Here is a 21916-nt window from a genome sequence, read left to right on the forward strand (position 1 = left end):
ACAAGGTGTTACGATCTTGCTCCATTTACCTCTCCATACTAAAGGCCTATCACTACCCCATCACCATCACTCCCTGCCTCCCTTCCAGCTCCAGCTACACTGATCTTAAATTGTGCTTTCTTTTCCTCCCTGGATCTTTGTATCAGCTGTGTCCTCTGCCTGAACTGGGCTTTCTTTTCCTCTCCTTCACCTAGTTAGTTCCCAGGCCTCATCATTCAGGTTAGTTTAGCATTGCTGCTTCCAGGAAGTCTTCCTGACTTCCATGCCTAGGTTATGGGCCTCCCATGGGTGTTCCCATAGCACTTGCTCACCTCCAAAGTCTACTTCCTTGTATTCGTGACCTTGTGTTTTCCCCTCCCACACTGATTCCAGGCTGACCCTGTGAATTGCTTTAACCAACAGAGTACAGAAGTGATGCTATGCCAGTTCCTGCCAGCTTCCACTTGTGTAATTTTGGAAGCTCTAAGCAACTGTGTAAGAAGTTCAGCCACCCAGCTGGAGAGGACATGTGGAGCAAAGGGGCCCTGAGACTACATGGAGAAAGAGGCCAAGCCTTTCCAGTGCCCTACTTGAGTCTTAATATGACTACAGTTCCAGCTGCCATCTGACTACAACCTCATGAAAGACCCCAAGTGAGACCAGAAGAATTGCCCAGCTGAGCCCAGTCAATTTGCAAAACTGTGGGAGATAATGATTGTTTTAAGCCACTAAATTTTGGGGTGCTTGTTATGCTGCAATAAGTAACTAAAATATCACTCTGTATTTTAATTGCCTACTTTGTTTGCCCTCCTAGGCTGTTTTCTGTGAGGGCAGGGACCAACCACATCCAAGGTTTGTTTTTGTTTTTGTTTTTCTCGAGACAGAGTCTTGCTCTGTCACCCAGGCTAGAGTGCAATGGTGTGATCTTGGTTCACTGGAACCTCCACCTCCTGGGTTCAAGCGATTCTCCTGCCTCAGCCTTCCAAGTAGCTGCGATTACAGGTGCATGCCACCACACTAGGCTAATTTTTTGTACTTTTTAGTAGAGACTGGGTTTCACCATGTTGGTCAGACTGGTCTCAAACTCCTGACCTCGTGATCTGCCCACCTGTTTTCCAAAGTGCTGGGATTACAGGTGTGAGCCACTGTACCCAGCCCACATCCATGTTTTAAAATTGTTATATACTTAGGATATCCTTTAGCACTAAATAAGCTCTCATATATTTGATTACTGCACTTTAAGAATGCCTACAAAAATGAAGGCAACAAGTATCTAGAACACTCGCCGTGGTGAGAGTACACAAAGTACACAATGGCATGTGTAGTCATCATGAAAGGCGATTAAATGGACAGCAGACAATAGGTTCCCAATGTCAGACAGACAGCTTACCTTTGTGGAGGGATTGAGTCAACTTGAGGGACTGCATTAGAGGGACTAAACCACAATCCAACACCACAGAGTTTAGGAGCAGAAAAGAAAGGCTGATGGTTTGAGGCCTGGCAGTTGAAGCAGCTGCCATTTCCAACAGCACTCTCGTGAGCTGCACTGAACAGGTGATCTGCTGTGGGCTCCAGCCACCCTCACCATCCACCCTCACACAAGTCATCTGCTGATGTTCCCGTTTATGGGGACAAGAGATGCCATGTTATTCTATACATGGGGACAGATGTCCTAGTCTCTCCTTCAAAACTTTTCAACTAGCTTCAAACAGGGAGGGCCCTCAATGCATGTCTGTATGTGCAGTGAATACATTTCCACTCAAATCAATAAATCCCCAGACTGGGGTCTGGTACCCTTGGCTGTAATAATCACTAATACAAGGTATTCTGTCAATAGGCATTGTTTGGATATATTCTTTGGGCTGACAATTTACATCAAGCTCTATATGGGACACGAAACAGGAAAATGCTATTCCTGCCCTGAGGGAGAGAACTGGGAATGCCAGAGTTACACACATGAGATAAATATCACGATAGCATATAATTACTACTAAACTGTATAGTAAGAAATTAAGCACTATAGGAATTGGCAAAAGTAGGCAGCAGGGAGGGCTCAAACAGTTGAGTCTACACTGAAGAGTTAGGATTGGGCTAAGACTTGAGAAATGACACAAACTATGGATAGTCTGAAAGGAAGGAGGGTACAAAAGACCCAGGAGGAAGAACAAAGCCGAACCAGCATACTTGTTTGTTACTTTATTTTGGGGGCAGCAACACAAGGAATGTGAAAGGTGGCTGTCCCAAATCCCAAAGCAAGGCTATTTCTGAACATCAAACTTCTGAGCCTTTATTTGTTTCCTCTGCTTGCAATGCCTTTCTTCCTTCTCCACCTGGCAAGCCCTTATTCATATTTAAAGGCCCTGCTCAAATGCAACTATTTTTCTGAAGCCTTCGAAGGGATCCCACAACCCACTGCTCATGTTTCTATGGGAACATAATCTATTACACTTGCCTACTTACCTCCCCTACTACTATAATTAACAGCAACTTAACACTTACTGGGCTTTTACTATGCTAAACACTTTTATTTATTTATTTTTTATTTTTTGAAGGGTATTCCTGAAACACCAAGCTAAACTTTTTTTTCTGAGATGGAGTCTTGCTCTGATGTTAGGCTGGAGTGCAGTGGCCTGATCTTGGCTCACTGCAACCTCCGCCTCCCGGGTTCAAGCGATTCCTCTGCCTCAGCCTCCGGAATAGCTGGGACTGCAGGTGCGTGCCACCACGCCCAGCTAATTTTTTATATTTTAGTAGAGACACGGTTTCACCATGTTGGCCAGGATAGTCTTGATCTCCTGACCTCGTGATCCACCCGCCTCGGCCTCCCAAAGTGCTGGGATTACAGCAAGCCACCGCACCTGGCCCATGCTAAACATTTTTAATGTATTATTTTATTGAAACCTCACAACAATTACATGAGGTATTATTTTCCCTATTTTATGGATGAAGCTCCTGAGACTTAGTGTTAAGGAACCTGCACGAGATAACGTAGCTAGAGAGTAAGCAAGCTGTGATTCCAACCTAGATTTGTGGGACTCCAAAGCCCACTCTTAATCCACTGGACCATGTTCCTGGAGGCCACAAATGCTCTTTCCTCATCTGTCTTCTCAGATCCGAGGACGGGCTGATATACGGCTCAAAAGTTGTTTAACGGCCAGGCACGGTGGCTCAAGCCTGTAATCCCAGCACTTTGGGAGGCCGAGGTGGGTGGATCACCTGAGGTCAGGAGTTTGAGACCAGCCTGGCCAAAATGGTGAAACCCCGTCTCTATTAAAAATACAAAAATTAGTTGGGTGTGGTAGCAGGCGCCTATAACCCCAGCTACTCCGGAGGCTGAGGCAAGAGAATCGCTTGAACTCGGTAGGCGGAGGTTGCAGGGAGCCAAGATCGCACGCACCATTGCATTCCAGCCTGGGCGACAGAGCTAGAATCCGTATCCAAATAAAAAGTTGTTTAGCAAATTAATACAACTTTCAGGCTAGGTGTCCCCAGTACACTTTTACCCCAGCTAGAGACTTCCACCCATTTTAAAGTCACATACCCGCAGGAAGGGGATAGGGAGGAAATCTAAACACCTTACACTTGAATGTGAGCTCCGTTATTTGACGGATTCAAGTCTGGTGAAAGAGGAACTATTCTTTTCCACAAAAGAACAAACACATAGATAACCTTTGCCACGTCTGAAGACCGGGGTTCTAATAGGGGGCGGAGATGTCTCAGGTATTTTGAAAGGAGCTACCCAAGAATTCCAGCCTGTCAGGCCAGTCATTCCATCGGACCCTATTTGGCGCGGACTGGGGCCGGGCCAAGTTAAGGGGTTGGCATGAAGCTGCACAGTGAGACAAAGCTGGGCCGGAGTTAGAAGCCAGAATCAAAGCCTTGCCCTGCGCGGTTTCTCGTCGCCTATGCGGTCGGGCCCTGGCCTGGCATCTCCAGGCAGTGGCCTTGGATGGAAGCTCGGCCTACTGGCTTCTTTTGTTGGACCCCGGGGCTCCTCTCCTCGGCCACGGAGCTTGGTTACTCCCACCTCCTCAAGCCTAGGGCCTGACGAAGCCTTTCCTCGTTCGCGGCCTCAGCTTCTGCAAGGTCCTCTTGCCCCCCCGAAGCCGCTCCAGCCCCCCTTCTCAACGGTCACGCTTCCGAGCGGCTCGCTTCGCCACCTGCGGTCCCCAGCCTCTGCGTGGCAACACCAAGGACATCCCCCACGGAAGGCTGGGCCCACATCCCATGCCCTTGCCGCACGTCACCTCCACGCTGGCCCGGAATACGCCTCCTCCCCTCACTTCCTCTCGGCAGCGCAGTCTTTCCGGCCAGGCTCCCCTCTAATTGGCCGGCTCAGAACTTCCTCGGGGACTTGGCCACTCGGGGGCAACGCGGCGGCCTCTCTAGCCGCTGTCCCGAGGGTCGGTCTCGCCCTTTCGGCTGCGAGCTCTTTATGGTGCCGGCAGCGACATGTGGCGCCTCCCGGGACTCCTGGGCAGAGGTAAGGGGCGTCCGAGCAGCGAGCACCACTCGGGGCCGAGGAGATCGAACTGAAGTGGGGGCTGGCCCGAGGAAACAGCCAAAGCGATTGGGGGCGGGGTTAGAGCTATGGAAGGCGGGGCCTGAAAGGGGGCGGGGAAGTCAAGGGCTGATGGAATTTGAGATGTGGGTGGGCCTAGCGAGAAGAGGGTGGAGTCCAAGGAGATGGGTGGGACTATTGGGAGGGGTAGGAGTCCAATGGCAGGAGATGGTGGACTGAAGAAATTAAAGACGATTAGGGGCCAATGGAGTAAGCATAACCAGTGAAGAGAGGAGAGATTTAGAGACAAAGCGCCCCAAACGTTATCGAGAGTATGTGTATAAACATCTAGTCATCTTACAACAGTGGTTGGCAGCCACAGGAAAGCAGCAGAATCACATGGAAGCTTTTTAAAAAAGTGGATGCTTTACCCTGAGAAATCTTAAGTTTATTGGTTCTGGGGTTCTAGAACCAATTGGTTCTGGTGCTAGAATTTGTAGTAGACAAAAGATTCTCATGTGTATCCATGTTTAAAAACCTCTGCTAAGGTAGATGACAGGGATTCCTGGGTTTTTGTTGAGATATCTGAGTTTTGGTTGTTCTTTGCAGCTCTTCCCCGTACGCTGGGACCTAGCCTCTGGAGGGTGACTCCCAAGTTCACCAGCCCAGATGGGCCTCAGACTACCTCCTCCACCTTGCTGGTTCCTGTGCCTAACCTTGACAGGTAAGATACTGCCATATTGCCACTCATTTCCTCCCCTGGTCTCCCTTTGGTCCTACTTTGTAGAGAATTTGACAGCCTCTTATTACATCATCTAGGTCGGGTCCCCAAGGCCCAGGTAGGAGCAGGGGGCCAAAGTCCCATGGATGGAAGGATGCCTTCCAGTGGATGTCTGCCCGTGTCTCCCCGAACACCCTACGGGATGCCATATCATGGGTAAGGTATCCTCAGCCCTGTCCTTGACCTTCAATGTAGATGAGAATGATCCTGCATAGATGTCTAGTCTTACCTGAAAACGAGAGCTAGGGAATCACTGTGTTCATTTAACAAGTAACCCATGGCATTGGAGCATATTCAAGGAGATACTGCCATTTCCCGCTACCCCGCTTTGTATGTTTTCCTCATTTCATTCAGTAAACATTTATTTAACTAACACATTCTCTGGGCCAGGCATTTTTGCTAGGTACTACGGACATAGCAGAGAACAAGATAGATATATTCTTGCTTTCATGGATCTTACAATAAATAATAATACATAGCATTATTTATTAATGTAAAATATTATACATTGCATTATCTTGTGTAATCCTTACAAAAATCTTACAAAGGAAATATCACCTTCATTTTACAGATGAGGAAACTCAGGCTCTGAAATATTAGGTTACATGCTTAGAGACTCACACCTATTAAGCAGAGGAGCCAGATTTAACTCTGGAGTTCATGTTCTACTGCTTGGTTGCTGTATCTAATACAGAGCCTAGCCCATAATAGTTGTTCAATAAATATTTGTTGAATCTGATCTATAAGGTCAGATTCTTAGTAATGAACACTAAGACTCATCGGGCAGAATCTTTTGCTTTTCGGGCAAAATTCTAGGTAAAAGTTCTGCTTATAAGGTCTTCTGAATGAAGTTGACACACATATCACTCTCATGTCTGTCACAGCCTATCCCTGCTGCTTTCATGCTGTGTACTTTGGACAAATGACTTGACCTCTGTGAGCCTTGGCTTTCTCATCTGTAAATTGCTGTCATCAGCACAGCTGAGCCTCGGATGTCTCCACGACAGGGTTACCTCTCTCTGGGGACCTGTGGAATAAGGTCATATCATACCCTGAAGGGAGGAGCATTTTCCCATATTGCCAAAGATGATCTGAGCTCTAAGGCTGTCCCACAGTAAGAAGTAGGAAGAGGGCCTGGATTCCAGAAGTCCTAATGCCATCACTGTGCTCTGACACTACTGTTCATATGAAAGGGTCTGCACACAAGCTGTCCCCAGTGCCACAGATACGTGTCTCTCTTCTTCACAATACTGGTCCCTTTTCTTCTGGCCTTAGCTCACAAATCACCTCCACAGAGAGGCTCTCCCTGACTCCTTGTCTTGTCACAACCCCTCTTATGCTCTGTGCAACTCCGATTTGTTTCCTTCTTGGCATTTAGCATCAGTAGTAGTTGTATTTATTTCTCTCTGTACTTGTGTTTTGTCTTTTTAAACACAAGATAGAAACTTCATGAGGGCAGAAACTATGTCTGTCTTACTTGCTATTGTATGCAGTGCCTGTTGCAACAAGTATCTTGGTCGACCTTTGTGTTTTTTTAGGAGTACAGTGTACAATCTTGGCTCACTGCAACCTCTGCCTCCCAAGTTCAAGCAATTTTCATGCTTCAGCCTCCTGAGTAGCTGGGATTACAGATGTATGCCACCATGCCTGGCTAATTCTTGTATTTTTAGTAGAGTTTCTACTTTAGTAGAATTTTTAACCTTCTACTTTCAACATAGAGCTTCTCCATGTTGGCCAATCTTGAACTCTTGGCCTCAAGTGATCTACCTGCCTCAGCCTCCCAAAGTGCTGTGATTAAAGACATGAGCCACTGCGCCCGACCCTGGGTCAACCTTCTTAAGCATAACACAAAGAGAGACAGGGTAAACTAAGCAGTCTCTGGAATAAGAGCTAGCTCAGGCCTCCTGCAGACCTGTGAGAGAAGAAACATCTTTACAAAGCTTACACCTGGAGATGTGTGTGTGCTGGGGTGATTGATTGGGGTAATGGGAGTTGGTAGAAGGAGGGGTTGTACAAGACTGGAAAGAGAGCCTAACGGGAACTCTGACCTGTTGCTATATTTGCAACTAGGTGCCAACCTACCCCTATCTTTTTAAATTTTTTTTTTGATATGGAGTCTCACTGTTGCCCAGGCTGGAGTACAATAGTGCAATCTCTGCTCACTGCAACATCCGCCTAACGGATTCAAGCGATTCTTCTGCCTCAGCCTCCTGAGTAGCTGGGATTACAGGCGCTTGCCACCACGCCTGGCTATTTTTTTGTATTTTTTAACAGAGACAGGGTTTTACGATATTGGCCAGGCTGGTCTCAAACTCCTGACCTCAGGTGATCCACCCGCCTTGGTTTCCCAGAGTGCTGGGATTACAGGTGTGAGCCACTGTACCCAGCCTTACCATTGTCTTTTTGCTGGCTTATTCTTTGCTTATTTAGTCACTCGGTCAAGCACTTATTCAGTTTGTACTTATATCTCATCCCTACTGTATCTTAGCACACTGTGCTGTACTTGGGCACCAGAGATACATTGGTGAGTAAAACATACAAGGTCCCTGCCCATGTTGTGCTTATAGACTAACAGGAGAGACAGACCTTAGATAAATAATTCTAGAGATGATTGTTTAAATGCCAGTGTGGTCAGGGCTCCAGAGAAGTTCGGGTGCTGTGAAAGTTTGTAGCAGAGGAGATGCCCCCCCTGGATTTCCTGAGGAAGTGATGTTTGAGTGTAAGGCTGAGTCTGATGGAGTTGACTAGTGAACGACCGTGTCCTTAATGTGCTGTCTCTCCCAGGGCACTCTGGCCGTGCTGGCCCTGCAGCTGGCAAGGCAGATCCACTTCCATGCATCCCTGCCAGCAGGACCTCGCCGAGTGGAACACTGCTCCTGGCACAGTCCCCTGGGCCGTTTCCTCTCATCTCCCCTGTGGCACCCATGCTCCTGTGAGTTCTCAGTCCTGGGGACAGGAGGGCTGGGCTGGGAGTTTCTCTGGCCAGGAAGCATCTCTGGACACACCTCAGGAAAAGAGCTGTCAGCAGCTCCTTGCCTTTCCTATCTGAAGTCAGAGGAAGAGGAATTGGGGAAGTTCTATCCACCCAGGGTGTGGGCCACACCTGCCCCTTAGTGTCTTTCCATTTCCTCCCATCACCTCCAACCGAGGGAGCGCCACAGGTCCAGACCACTTTCGATTCTGGGTGTGGTTTCCTGTCCTACATTCAACCAGTTAGGTTATTCTCTTGTCAGTCACTCAGTCATTCATGAATAAATGAATCTTTATTGAGCACCTATTATGTGCCATGGTACAGAGGCAACATAGCCTAGTGGTTGAGGCTCTAGAGTCAGATTATAAAGGTTCAAGTCCCAAAACTGCTGCGTATTAGTCTTTTTTTTTTTTTTGAGACAGAGTCTCACTCTGTCACCCAGGCTGGAGTGCAGTGGCACAATCCTGGCTCACTGCAACCTCCGCCTCCCAGGTTCAAGTGACTGTCCTGCCTTACCCTCTCTAGTAGCTGGAACTACAGGCATCTGCCACCATCCCCAGCTAATTTTATGTTTTTAGTAGAGACAGGATTTCACCATGTTGGCCAAGCTGGTCTCGAACTCCTGACCTCAGTTTGAGATCCACCCACCTCGGCCTCCCAAAGTGCTGGGATTATAGGTGTGAGCCACCATGCCGGGCTGCACACTAGTCTTATGTCCCTGAACAAGTCACTTTTAACTTCCTTCTGCCTTAGTTTCTTCATCTAAAGCCCACCCCATAGGTTTATTGAGAGGACTAAATGAGTTAATACATATCAAGGACTTAGGGCAGTGCCTGACATATAGTAAATGCGTAGTAATTATAAGTTTAAGCATTAGTTCTTGTCTTTATTATGATGATAATCATTAGCAATATTACTATCAAAGAAAGTGCTAGGTACTGGGGCTACAACAGTGAGTAAGGTAGATTCCTCCCTGCCACTGAAGAATTCAAGCAGAGGAGTGATTGATGCTTAGGGTGGGAGATCAGCACAAATACAGGCCCCTCCAGACTCCTGTGGAAGGAAGCCAAGGAATCAGAGAAGGAGGAGTATGAAGGAAGTGTCACAGGAGTTTCCAAATTCTTCCTATAGCCTCTAAAACCTCAGGGAGGACTCAGTCAAGCCCGAGCAGCCGGCACTGATCCTTTTCTGAGCTGACCACATGTTTTTGTTTTGTTTTGTTTTTTCCTTTGAGACAGAGTCTTGCTCTGTCACCTGGGCTGGAGTGCAATGGCACGATCTTGGCTCACTGCAACCTCCACCTCCTGGGTTCAAGCAATTCTCCTGCCTCAGCCTCCCAAGTAGCTGGGATTACAGGCGTATGCCACTGCACCTCACTAATTTTTATATTTTTAGTACAGATGGGGTTTCATCATGTTGCCCAGGCTGGTCTTGAACTCCTGACCTCAGGTGATCCACGCACCTCAGCCTCCCAAAGTGCTGGGATTATAGGTGTGAGCCAGCGCACCTGGCTCTGACCTGACCACTCTTGCTGACTCTTTGCAGCACTGCGGCAGCACATCCTCCCCAGCCCTGATGGCCCACCTCCCAGGCACACTGGCCTCAGAGAACCCAGGCTTGGCCAGGAAGAAGCCTCAGCTCAGCCCCAGAACTTCTCCTCACATAACTCCTTGAAAGCAGCTCGTCCTCAGGGCCCCTCCTCTGAGGAAGGTACGTCCCTGCCTAATGGAATCAGCAGAAGGCAGAGGTTGGTGGTGGTCGGGAGCTGGGCAGATGGACGTTGGTTGATGCATATTCCCGGAGAAGGGCATTGGCACTCCTGTGAGGTCCCATGCCTTGTGAGGTGATTGAGGGTTATTTCGGTTCCTGGCAAGGGTGCTGGATGGAAAGCCTGGGTAGGCTGGGAGAGTTGGAGAAAAGAAGTACAACTTTCTCCTTTGCCCTGGCCGGGTGTCGGCCTTTCCCTTGCAGGTCCCAGTGATTTTGGCTTCCTCCATGCCAGTAGCAGCATCAAGTCCAAGGCAAAACCAGCCCAGCCTCAGCACGCTGGTGAACAGGTATTATCTAGATTTGGCCACCTGGATCCCCATAACATTCTCTTGGGCAGGTGGCAATCCCAGTGAACCATCCCTTGATGAGTCTTTATGTTTCTTCCCCAGGAACAAGATAAATCAAAAACTCTTTCCCTCGAGGAGGCTGTGACTTCCATTCAGCAGCTCTTCCAGCTCAGTGTTTCCATCGCTTTCAACTTCCTAGGTAACCAAATGGACCCTGCATCAAGGCAGGAGGGTGGGAAAATGAAAAGGGTAAGAGGTGGGTCAGATAGAGTCAGGATAGAGAGTGGCTTAAATAAGAGAGATTTTATTTTCTCCCAGGTAGGTAGACCAAATCTGGCATGGTGGCTCAGTGATGGCAGGGACCCATTCTTATGCAAATGTGTCCTAACGTTCTTAAAACTGACTCCCATCTTGAGGCAGAGTTTGGCAATTCCAGCTACTACCCTCCTGTCCATATTCTAGCCAGCTAGAAGGGGCAAGGTAGGGAAGCTAAAGGATCACTTCTTCCCTTTAATGTAGATGTTGCACAAATCCTTGTCCAGAATGTAGGCACATGGTCACACCTCGCCACAGAGGATCCTGCCAAGTTACTATGTATGAAGGAGAAAATAAATCTTGGAGGGCACTTAGCATTCTTTGCCACACTTAGGAAAGAACAGGCTCCTGAGGTTTGTAGCAGATTCTCAATGTGTGAACAGGAACATTTTCCCCTCATCTGAGGACTCTAAATGCCCTTTCACCATTTGTCCTGGTCTCTGCAGTGACTTGGCTCGTTTCAGGCCTTCTAATGTGGAGACTCAGACTCCCCACAGCACCAATTGAGGTCTAGTGGGCAGATAGGCAAGAAGCTGGGATTCATTTGTAACAAATTTATTGAGCATTTACCTTTTGCTAGGTCCTATTTTAGGTACTGGGGATACAGTGATTTGCAAGAAGAAGTCCTTATTCTCAGGGAGCAGAAAAACAATAATTAAGAAACAAATAAAAAGAATCTCAGATGCTGATAAATGTTATGAAGAAAATAAAACAAGGGAATGTGTTAGTGACTTGAGCAAGGAGCAGTTTCTGATTTAGAAGTCCTCTCTGAGCAGAAGACCTTTGATCTAAGATCCGTCACAAAAACAGCCACTTTTGTTTCAATCTGGAGAAAGAGCTTTCCATATGGCGGGAACAGTAAGTGCAGAAGTCCTGAGGCAGGATTGGATTTTGCTTGCTAAAGGAACAAAAGAAAGGTGAGTGTGGCTGGAGCTTCAAGATCTTGGGAAGGGTGGAAGGAGATGAAGCCAGAACAGCAGGCAGGAGTCAGGTCAGGTGAGGTCTTCTGAGCCACGGTAAAGAGTATGGATTTTTCTAAGTGAGACAGGAAGTCTTTGGAGGACTTTAAGCGGGAGCAGGAAAGGGGACAGTCACATGATCTGATGTACTTTTCCAAAGATCTCTCTGGCTGGCGTGTAGACAGACATGGATTGTAGGGTTGCTAGAGGGGAAACAGGAGACCAGGTAGGTGCTGTTAGTGACAGTTAAACAAAACACGTCAGTGGCATGGTCTAGGTTAGAGAAAGGAGAGAGCAACAGGAGTAGATGGATCTGGGTATATTAATGAGCCGGGTGGGAGACAGGAGGATAGTGGGATCCTTTGCACTCTTGAATCTTCTCCCCAAGGGCAGAGGGCTCTGTCAACCCAGGACAGTGAGTTTTCAGGCAGCAGGGAGGCAACTTTATTTAATTCACTGCTGGCTGAATGGAACCTGGTTTCTCCCTCATTAGCTTTATGTGATTTTGATGGGCAAAGAATCTCTTCTCGGAATTTTCTTGCCCATCCCTTCATTCATATATTCATTTATTCAGCAAGTGCTTGGCACAGTGGCAGAACACAAAAGGAGCATAAGCCATAATCATGTTTTGCATTTGTATGGTGCCTTCACCCTAGGCAAAGTTATTTCTTCTACATTTCTTTTTCTGCTCTGCCTCCAGGATTTTACAGTCTAATTGAGGAGACAGGACTTGTACTTTTGAAACGGTTTAGAAAAAGGTTTGGTATATTAAGTAAGTGCCAAAAAAGTGTTTAAAGGCTGATTGTGGGCTGAAGGTTCTAGAGCAGACACAGGATGGGACCTTTGATGGTGGAGGTGGAAAGAGAGATCCCAGGCAGGAGAGGCAGATGGAGCAAAGGCTTTGAGTTGAGAACTGGCTGTGCCCTGATCCTTTCCTGTTTCCTTTTTGTTTGGGCAATGAAAAGAACATGGCTTTGGAGCTGGATGTGCCTGCATTCAGGTCTTGATGCTGCTGTATAACCGCTCCCAATTTCTTCATGAAACAAGATTAATGGTATCACTTGTATCAGTTAGGGTTTGTTGGTTATGAGCAACCTAAACCCACTCTGGCTAACTTAAGCACAAAAGGAATCTATTGGGATCTATTGACCTGCCAAGCCTCAGAAAGGACAGGAATCAGGGAAGCTCCAGAGACCCAAGAGGCAGCAGCTGATAGACAGTATCTTCAGAGTGCTGCTGTCAGAATAAAGCTACAAGGGCCGTTTTCTTTCCTTGTCCCAACCAGATCAAGGTTCAGATTCCTAAGAAAAAATCTCTGTGGTTGGGAAGAACGCAAGCACATTGGCAGCACTAGGGGAGGGGTTGTTCCCAACGGGAAATCTGGATGCTATTACCAAGAGAAGGAGGAATGCTTTATAGTAGGGCAGAACCTACTGCTGTCTATGGCAAACCAGTGAAATATTTGGAGGATAGAAATATATGCAAAGGGCCGAGTGCTGTAGCTCATGCCTGTAATCCCAGCTACTTGAGAGGCTGAGGCAGGAGAATCGCTTGAACCCAGGAGGTGGAGGTTGCAGTGAGCCAAGATTGCACCACTGTACTCCAGCCTGGGCAACAGAACTGGACTCCATCTCAAAAAAAAAAAAAAAAAAGGCCAGGTGTGGTGGCTCACACCTGTAATCCCAGCACTTTGGGAGGTGGAGGCAAGTGGATCACAAGGTCAGGAGTTCAAGACCAGCCTGGCCAAGATGATGAAACCCCATCTCTACTAAAAATACAAAAATTAGCCAGGCGTGGTAGCGGGCGCCTATAATCCCAGCTACTCGGGAGGCTGAGGCAGGGAATTGCTTGAACCCGGGAGGCAGAGGTTTCAGTGAGCCGAGATGGTGCCACTGCACTCCAGCCTCAGCAACAGAGTGAGACTCCATCTCAAAAAAAAAAAAAGAAAGAAAGAAATATATGCAAAGTGTCCGGCACAAAAAAAAGAAAGGGAGAAGGATCAGATGAGGAGTCTGTAGGTACCTGGCTGAGGGCGTGGGGAAGTTCACTGAGGAAGCTATGAGTGTTTGTGCCTTGTGCCTTATAGGGACAGAGAACATGAAGAGTGGTGACTACACGGCAGCCTTTTCTTACTTCCAGACTGCTGCAGCCCGAGGCTACAGCAAAGCGCAGTACAACGCGGGCTTGTGTCATGAGCATGGCAGAGGCACCCCCCGGGACATTAGCAAGGTATTCCCCTGCCCCCAAGCCCATCCCATGTGCTGGGCTGCTGAGAGCGATGTCTAGAAATGAGCAGTGGGCAGAGAAGGGGGAAAGTTTGGCTTCTTTTTCCCACTTGGTTGTAGCCCAGCTACAACCAAAGAAAAATAAGAAAGAAGCTCCTAACTTCCGGGAATTTAGACTCAAAAATCAGGGAGGGCAGGGATTTTGCCTTTCTTCTTTGCAAGTGTATTCTCGGCTTAGAATAGCATCTTGATGAATGGATTAATTAATTTTTTTAAAGTAGGATAAGAATATAAAGAGGTTATATATAAGAATGTATTTCTTAAAGTTGTATGTGAAGGCAAAAAAAAAAAAAACCTGAAAGTTTCTTCAATAGAAAACTGGTTAATTACATCTATTTGGGCCTTAAAATGATGTGCTAGATCTATATTGTCAGGGAAAGACATTCATGGTGTATCATTAAAGTTAAAAAATAGGTTATAAAGGAGTATAGTATGATCTAAGTCTCTCTCTCTCTCTTTGCCCCCCCATACACACACACACACACACACGTGTGTGCAAATGCATAGATGTCTAAAATGTATGTGTGTATGTATAACATGTGGGAAGATATTTGCAAGGGTGAACACTAACATTTTAAGCAAGAATGATCTTTAGGAGGCTGAATTTCTTGGGATTTTATGTTTCTATTTTTGGTTTATATTTTTAAATTCTGGCTTATCTGAATTTTCTGACTACTCTATAATTATTATATATTATTTAATTAAAATAATTTTTTAAAATTTCACTGAAAGAAAAAGATGCTTACAGAGTTATCAGCTGACTGGGTGTTTCTCCCTTTGCCTCAGGCGGTCCTTTATTATCAACTGGCTGCCAGCCAGGGCCACAGCCTGGCTCAGTACCGCTATGCCAGGTGCCTACTACGAGACCCAGCCCCTTCGTGGGACCCTGAGCGGCAGAGGGCAGTGTCCATGCTGAAGCAGGCTGCAGACTCAGGCTTGAGAGAGGTGAGTACCATTGGCAGGGTCTGTCCAAGGTGTCTGGGGCCTGTGGAGCCTGAAACTGACCAAGATGCCTTTTTTCCCTTCCTCCTTGACCACAGGCCCAAGCCTTCCTCGGGGTGCTTTTCACCAAGGAGCCCTACCTGGATGAGCAGAGAGCTGTGAAATATCTTTGGCTTGCAGCCAACAATGGGGTATGAGATCTCTAGTGTGCAAGCATGTTGGGGCTGAAGCCTGATAAGAGAAGGGATTTTGGAACTGGTACTGAGTTCTGTGCTTAGGAGATTGTTTGATAGGAGCTTTGGGCTGGCTTCAAGCCTTAGCTCTTGATGACTTACTGTGTGACCCTTGGGCAGTTGCAGGAGTGCACTGGAGCTGGCTTGCATCAGGCTGTGAGAGCTGCGTGCAGCTTAAAATCTGCGATGGTGGGAATATTTGCACCACAGAAATTGCTGAATGCCACAAAGCAGCACTTTTTCCCTCCTAGAGAGCCAGTTGTTCAACATTTACCAGCACACTACTTGGCCTGGTCACTTCTTGATTGAAACCTGTTTCCTTGTCTTTAAAATCAGCATAATAATGTTTGACTTACCTGTCCACTATTTCACAGGGTTGTTGTGAGGATCAAAATCTAACTGAGATAACAGGTGTGAGAGTGCTGTGTAACCTGTACACATGAAAAATGCATCATTACAAGTGATGGTAACCCAGGGAAATCGGAAGACGCATCAGGTGGAGACAGTAAACAGTGAACACTGCTCAGCTTGGGGTGGGTGGGCATGTCTGGTTGTCTGTGAACTGGGGGCACTGGCATTCAGACAATTGAGATGTGTTCCATGAAGCGTTAGTTCCGTGAGATGTTTATAAGCCATGAGAGGAAAAACGTGGTTAGATAGGTTTGGGAAATACTGAGTTAAACAGTTATTGTTAATGCAGGAAGTCTCAAAGCTTTATGTCACTGTAGATCATCGAAAAGGCCATCTGTGGTTTGCTATATTCCTCAAGTGTATTTAACCAGTGTATCTTTTGAGTTGCATCTTGACGGACCTGGAGTCTTGGATTAAATCAAGCAATATATGCGTGTACCGTGATCTCCCTACATAGGGGACTGCTGCTTCCTTTGTTTTCTGGCTAACACACTGATAGCTCATTGAACTCCTGGGCATCAGAATGCTTTTCCTTGTCTACTCTGTTGCCCAAAGTATCTGCAGTAGCTGTCAAAAGGGGACCAATGTCACCAACCAATATCCAAAGTTGTACCTACCTTGGCTTGAAAGAGCCCCACAGAGCCTTTCAAAGTTGGGCAGGTCTGCACATCCATGTGCAGGGCAAGCCTGTGGGCTGGCTGGCCTGCTTTAATCAGAGCAGCGTGCTAGCAGGAAAAGTGCACAGAAGGATATCTGTCAACTTCTATGTGACACTGTGTTGGGACTCAGACCTAACACTCTTCCACCCCACAGGGAATTGTATCTTCCTGGGTTTGTACTGAGCAGCGTTGCAGGGGTGGTGGTTTGGCCTTACATGTGTCCAATGCTGTGTTGGAACCTGGCCTGTAGGCATAAGTCTGCCATATTTATTGGAGGGACTTTGGCCTGTGTGTTATAGAAGTGGGGGCAGAATGTGTAGACAACTCTTCCAGAAATTTGACCATGGTGGGTAGAAGAGAAATGGGACCACGGTTGGGAGTCAATAGTGTTTTGTTTTGTTTCTTTAAATTGGGAGAGTGAATATGATTCATATAGTGCATATAAGCACTTTTCATATAGCATATATAATCCTTGCAACAACCTAATAAGGTAGGTGCTTTTAATATCGCATTTTATAGGTGGGGAAACTGAGGCACCAAGAGGTAGAGTCATGTGCCTGAGTTAACACAGCTGGTAAGTGGTAGAGCCATGACGGGAGCGCAGACAGTCTGGCTGTGCAGCTGGACACCTGGCCTCCACCTGATCCTGAGCATAGCTCTCAGTGAGAGGAGAAAGGATCCAGAGCCGGGCAAAGAGCATAGCTGTTTAAAGGAGAAAAATTGCCTTTTTTGGTCAGCCCTTCCAGGCAGAGATTCAGGAAGGCACAAGGTTTTTGAGAAGGTGACTCTCCACCCTTGCCTCTTTGCTGTTTCAGGGCAATGTAGGAGCCCGACTCCCAGGTTTCCTGTAACTGGGCTGAGTGTTTCCTATAGCCTTCCTTGTGCATGCTTTCAGGCAGCCTGTGCAAGAGAAGCCTCCACACTGCCCTGGCTGGAATCTGCCCAGGTGGAGGGATCCCCTTCTCCTTTGTGTTAGGCGAGCTCTGAGCCTCTGGCATTTCATAGTTGAGATCCCTTGCTATGGGGCAGGCCAGGGCTCGGCCTTGACCCTGCATGGAAGAAGTCTCAGCATGCCTGACTTTACCTTCCTCCTGCCATAGCATTTCAGTTCCTCAGTCCTGTGTGTGTGTATTTGTTTGTCTGTCCATTTTCTCCCTTAGGACTCACAGAGTAGGTACCACTTGGGAATTTGCTATGAGAGAGGTCTTGGTGTGCAGAGGAATCTGGGAGAGGCCTTGAGATGTTACCGGCAGTCAGCGGCTCTGGGAAACGAGGCCGCCCAGGAAAGGCTGCGAGCCCTCTTTTCCATGGAGGTTGCAGGTACAGACCCAAGTCCAAGCCAACAGATCCCTTCCCTAAGCTCAGTACCCTGTGACAGAATAGTGTGTGGCAGTAGTCTCTGGTCTCCTTGTCATTTCCAACCCCGGTGGTGGCTAAGAGCACAGCTTTTGGAGTCAAACAAACCTGAGTTGGTTTTTTTTTTTGAAATAGAATTTTACTCTTGTTGCCCAGGCTGGAGTGCAACGGCACGATCTCGGCTCACTGCAACCTCCACCTCCCAGGTTCAAGCAATTCTCCTGCCTCAGCCTCTGGAGTAGCTGGGATTACAGGGTCCCACCACAATGCTCAGCTAATTTTTTCTATTTTTAATAGAGACAGGATTTCGTCATGTTGGCCAGGCTGGTCTCAAACTCCTGACCTCAGGCGATCCACCTGCCTCGGCCTCCCAAAGTGCTGGGATTACAGGCATGAGCCACCACTCCCAGCGATACCTGAGTTTTAACCCCCACTGTCACTGAACTTAGACTCCATGGCTTTGCGCCTCTCTTTCTTCACCTCTAAAAATAAAGGCAGTGGTAAAACCTAACTCATTAGGTTGTCATAAGGATTAAATGAGATGACTCTAAGGGGCTTAGCACAGCTAGACAGCACAGTAGGTACTGAACAAATGGTAGCTACTCTGATGCTTTTGTACAAGAGACAATATCCCAAGGTTGTCTGAATTACCCTTCTAGGGCTCTGAGGGCCCTGCTCGCTCATGAGTCACTGGGGTTGGGAGTTAACAATGCCTGAGGGACCAAGCCCTTGCAGAAGTCCTGGCTGCAAAGTAGGAGTTCAAGAATATACAGCATGAGTAATAGCGCTCTCACCTCTTCTTGTAGCCCCGGGGCCCAGCGACCTGACAGTTACGGGGCTGAAGTCTTTCTCCAGCCCCTCCCTCTGCAGCCTGAACACCCTGCTGGCAGGAACCTCACACCTACCACATGCCTCGAGCACAGGGAACCTTGGCCTCCTCTGCAGAAGTCGGCATTTCAGAGCCAGCCCGGAAGCCCCCAGCAGGGCTATCCCCCCACACCCCTGCCCACTGGAAAGGAGCGTCGTCAGACTAGGTTTTGGCTAAGGTGAGATAAAACATAGTCATTGGTGCCTCTTAGGGGCCAGAGTGGGTGGGAGGTTGGATAACAAAAATAGAGCGTCAGCAACCCTTTCCAGGTAGAAATTCCAGCTAGAGTTCAGGTTCTCAAGCAATTTCACGTACATGGCTAGTAAGTAACTGATCGTTCCCCCCACTTGGTAGCCTCACAGGTGAGCCTTGGATGCGTTCACAGTCATTTGTGGTCTGTGCACCAAAGGATGCATTCAGTGACCTATGAAAAACCCTACTGGAGGGTCCACAGACCCTGGTGCTCACCTTAGCCTTTGTGTTTGAACAAATCACTCACCTCCCTTCCTGTGCCTCAGTTTTCTCACACTTAAACCAGTACCACTGTTTGCCAATGTTTGATGTGTGTATCCCTGGTTCACAAGAAGATTTTAGGTTGCATTCAAATTAATGTTTTATATTTCAGTAGTTATGTATTTAACATATAATATAAAAGTATGACTAGCATATTGACCTGCAGTTTGACAGATATTCTGTCTAGGATAAAGCTAACTTTTAAAAAAAAGTGAATCAGGGCCAGGCGAGGTGGCTTACGCCTGTATTCCCAGCACCTTGGGAGGCTGAGGCAGGCAGGACACCTGAAGTCGGTTCAAGACCAGCCTGACCAACATAGAGAAACCCTGTCTCTACTAAAAATACAAAATTAGCTAGGTGTTATGGCACATGCCTGTAGTCCCAGCTACTCGGGAAGCTGAGGCAGGAGAATCGCTTGAACCCAGGAGGCGGAGGGTGCAGTGAGTTGAAATTGTGCCATTGCACTCCAGCATGGGCAACAAGAGTGAAACTCCATCTCCAAAAAAAAAAAAAAAAAACAAGTGAATCAGTTTAAAGAAAAACATAGCATAAAAGGGAGCACAGATCCAGAGAGGTGGCAAAAATCATAGGGGTGGTTCCATGACTGGCTGACACTTAGGAAACACTGAATCAGGCCATCCTAGAGACTAGCTCCACCATGCACCTCTATTCATCCCCCGTGGGCTCATAATTGTTTTCGTTTCACCTTTGATTTGGAAGGAAGAAGTTTCTCGCCCAAATGCCTGGATGTGTCTGCTTGACTTTCAGAACTTCTCACCTCAGCCCTAAAGATGGAGCCTGTGGGTTCTCAGATGTATATCACAATTTGAGTCCTGAAGAAGAGGCCAGTTACCCACCCACCTTCCCCCAAACCCTATGCACCTGCGCCAGCACAGTCAAGAGGAGGAGGGTGCGTAGACCCAGGTCTGGCTCTGCCACTTGCTTGGCCATGTCACCTTGAAGCAGTTACCTGACTCCCTGTATTGCTTCCTCAGTTGTACACCAAAGGCAATGGTGTCTGCCCTCCTGCCTTATAAGACAAATGCAAGGGCATTTCGCCACAGAGAGGACCTTGATACTCACTTTGGCCCTGGAGGCGGTGATGCCCATGGGTGCGTGGCTTTATGAGTCGCCAAGCCAGGATGAGGACCTGGGCCTCCTGACTCCAGGGTTCTTGTCCGTCAGTTCACACTGCAATTTTATGTGAAAGCATTATTACTGTCCTACCCATGGGAGAGTAAATGTAGATGGAGTGCTAGGAGTCTTGAGCTGGAGAGTGTAGATTTTGAGGTCCCCGTTTGGGAAACGTGTGCCAGAAATGTCTGGGTGTTTAATAAAACAGATATTGGATTATCTCATCGCTTTTGCCCTAAGTATGTTGGGGAGAGTCAGGGAGATGGGCAGGGGGAGCTGAAAGCTGAGGCTCTGTCCTCATTTCTAAACTCTCCATTAACCAATTTAAAGGATCTTAAAAGCTTCTCCAAGAGAGAGACTTAGGAAGAAAAAAAAAGATTTCTGAGTCAACGCTAATGAGTCCAATTACTGAATTTGTGAATAGCTGTTCCCTGGCTTCTGGATGTTAGCCCAAGTTGAATAGCATAGATGTGGTTGAGGGTGGGGGCTGGGAGGGATAGAGGGCCCACCCCCCACAATCCTGTGACTGAGTGGGAAAGAGCAACCAGCTTGGTCAGTTCAAAGGTGAGAAGATTTGAGGGGGCATAGTTGTCCACGTTTCCCTCCCTGCTTCCCACCCCACCTCTCTGAACTTCTAAGTGGTCCTGTCGCACTTTCCTAGCACCTCCCTTTCACCCGGGGAGCCCAGGCGTCCTCTAGCTCGAGCTCCTCGCCTGCTCCCTGCCTCCTTTTCAGGGCTGCCCTGCACACTGGCTCACCGCCATTGAACCCTGCACATGGCTGCCTTCCACAGATGGCACTCCTTGGGAGCAGGGACCTTGTCTTTGTATTCCAGGTCCCCAGCACTGAGTGCAAGGCCCCGTGCAGGGTAGGAAACCTGAGGTTTCAGGCTCAGGGTTTTAAGCTGTGCAGTGCGCTAAGCTCTCTGCCAAAAAAGCAAACAAACAAAGGTTTCTGTGGTTAAATAAGTTAACACTGCACCAGACGTCCCCTTTTTATAGATTCACAATACACATCAGCATATTCGAGGTTCCAAGAAGTCCTCCAGTAAAGAACTTGATTAACCCAATGTTTTCCCTCACTGAGTTGTGCCCAGAGCCTGTTTCCCTACAGATTGCCTTTGGGCCTTCCTGGAGCACCCTCTGCGTGAAATGTCACTGTGTGTCCTCCCTGTGGAGCCCCACTCCCCAGCCTCCTCCCTTCTGTTGTCATTTTGGATTTTCTGACTACTTCCTTCTAGCTGTACCTGGGGCCAAGGGGTGGTTCAGTCTGGACACTGGGCATCCTGTGGTGAAGGCCAGATGCAGCCCTCCCTCAGTGGCTCTCCCTCCCCGTCAGTCACTACTGAGCTAAATACTGATTCAATTTGGGATGCCAAAGGTGGAGGGGCAGGATATTTTTAAGCTCTCCAATTTAAAAAGGAAGGGCCTCTCCTGTGGAAAGGGAAGGATGGCAGAGTCGTGAGAAAGGTATTGTCAAGGGACCAAAAGTCCTTGGCTGTTCAGTCACTGTGGTCTTGATCCAGCCCCAGGGGGATGGGCTTCACTGGCAGACCTGGGGACTGCTGTGCTTTTGCCATTAAAATTCTGCTACTAATGACTCACCATCAGTGCCCCAGAGGAAGTGTGAGAGGAGGAGAGGGAGGTGGCTCCCATCAGCAGGGCCAGCCTGGGTCAGGATGCCGGGTCACAGCCTGGCGCCCTCACCAATGAGACCTTTGTGCGAAGCTCTGCTGCCTCAGTTTCCCTATCCGGAGATGCTGTTTTCAGAGTCCTGACACTATGATGGGAAAAAGGCTATTTGGCTCACTTTATCTTTAATGCTAAATATATGTTCAACAAATGAGTGATTATACTCACCCCTTCCCCACCCAATGACCAGCACCAAGGCTACCCAGCACATAGTAGGTACTTTAAATAACTTGAATGAATAATTCTTTATTGCCCCCTACC

At 47.8% G+C, this 21916-nt stretch overlaps 1 protein-coding gene across 1 annotated transcript; it reads left to right on the plus strand.

Moving 5' to 3' along the window:
• Nucleotides 1-4298: 4298 nt before the first annotated feature.
• On the plus strand, nucleotides 4299-20188 carry DELE1 (DAP3 binding cell death enhancer 1). The gene is made up of 13 exons (XM_012462192.3): nucleotides 4299-4462; nucleotides 5090-5204; nucleotides 5300-5417; nucleotides 8046-8193; nucleotides 9778-9942; nucleotides 10204-10289; nucleotides 10392-10488; nucleotides 13650-13792; nucleotides 14635-14793; nucleotides 14889-14981; nucleotides 17254-17413; nucleotides 18256-18495; nucleotides 19551-20188. The coding sequence occupies exons 1-12, from the start codon at nucleotides 4432-4434 to the stop codon at nucleotides 18492-18494; spliced, it is 1554 nt and encodes a 517-aa protein (XP_012317615.2). The 5' UTR covers nucleotides 4299-4431; the 3' UTR covers nucleotide 18495; nucleotides 19551-20188.
• Nucleotides 20189-21916: the final 1728 nt, after the last annotated feature.

The sequence above is a fragment of the Aotus nancymaae genome, unplaced genomic scaffold (assembly GCF_030222135.1).
Source record: "Aotus nancymaae isolate 86718 unplaced genomic scaffold, 86718_ANA_hifiasm-v0.15.2.pri h1tg000064l_1, whole genome shotgun sequence".
Lineage (NCBI taxonomy): Eukaryota > Metazoa > Chordata > Mammalia > Primates > Aotidae > Aotus > Aotus nancymaae.

Coding starts and splice junctions, on each gene's coding strand:
- DELE1 (XM_012462192.3), top strand. CDS start 4,432: ATGTGGCGCCTCCCGGGACTCCTGGGCAGAG. Junction 5,205..5,299: donor CCTGTGCCTAACCTTGACAG/GTAAGATACTGC, acceptor TACATCATCTAG/GTCGGGTCCCCAAGGCCCAG. Junction 9,943..10,203: donor GGGCCCCTCCTCTGAGGAAG/GTACGTCCCTGC, acceptor TTTCCCTTGCAG/GTCCCAGTGATTTTGGCTTC.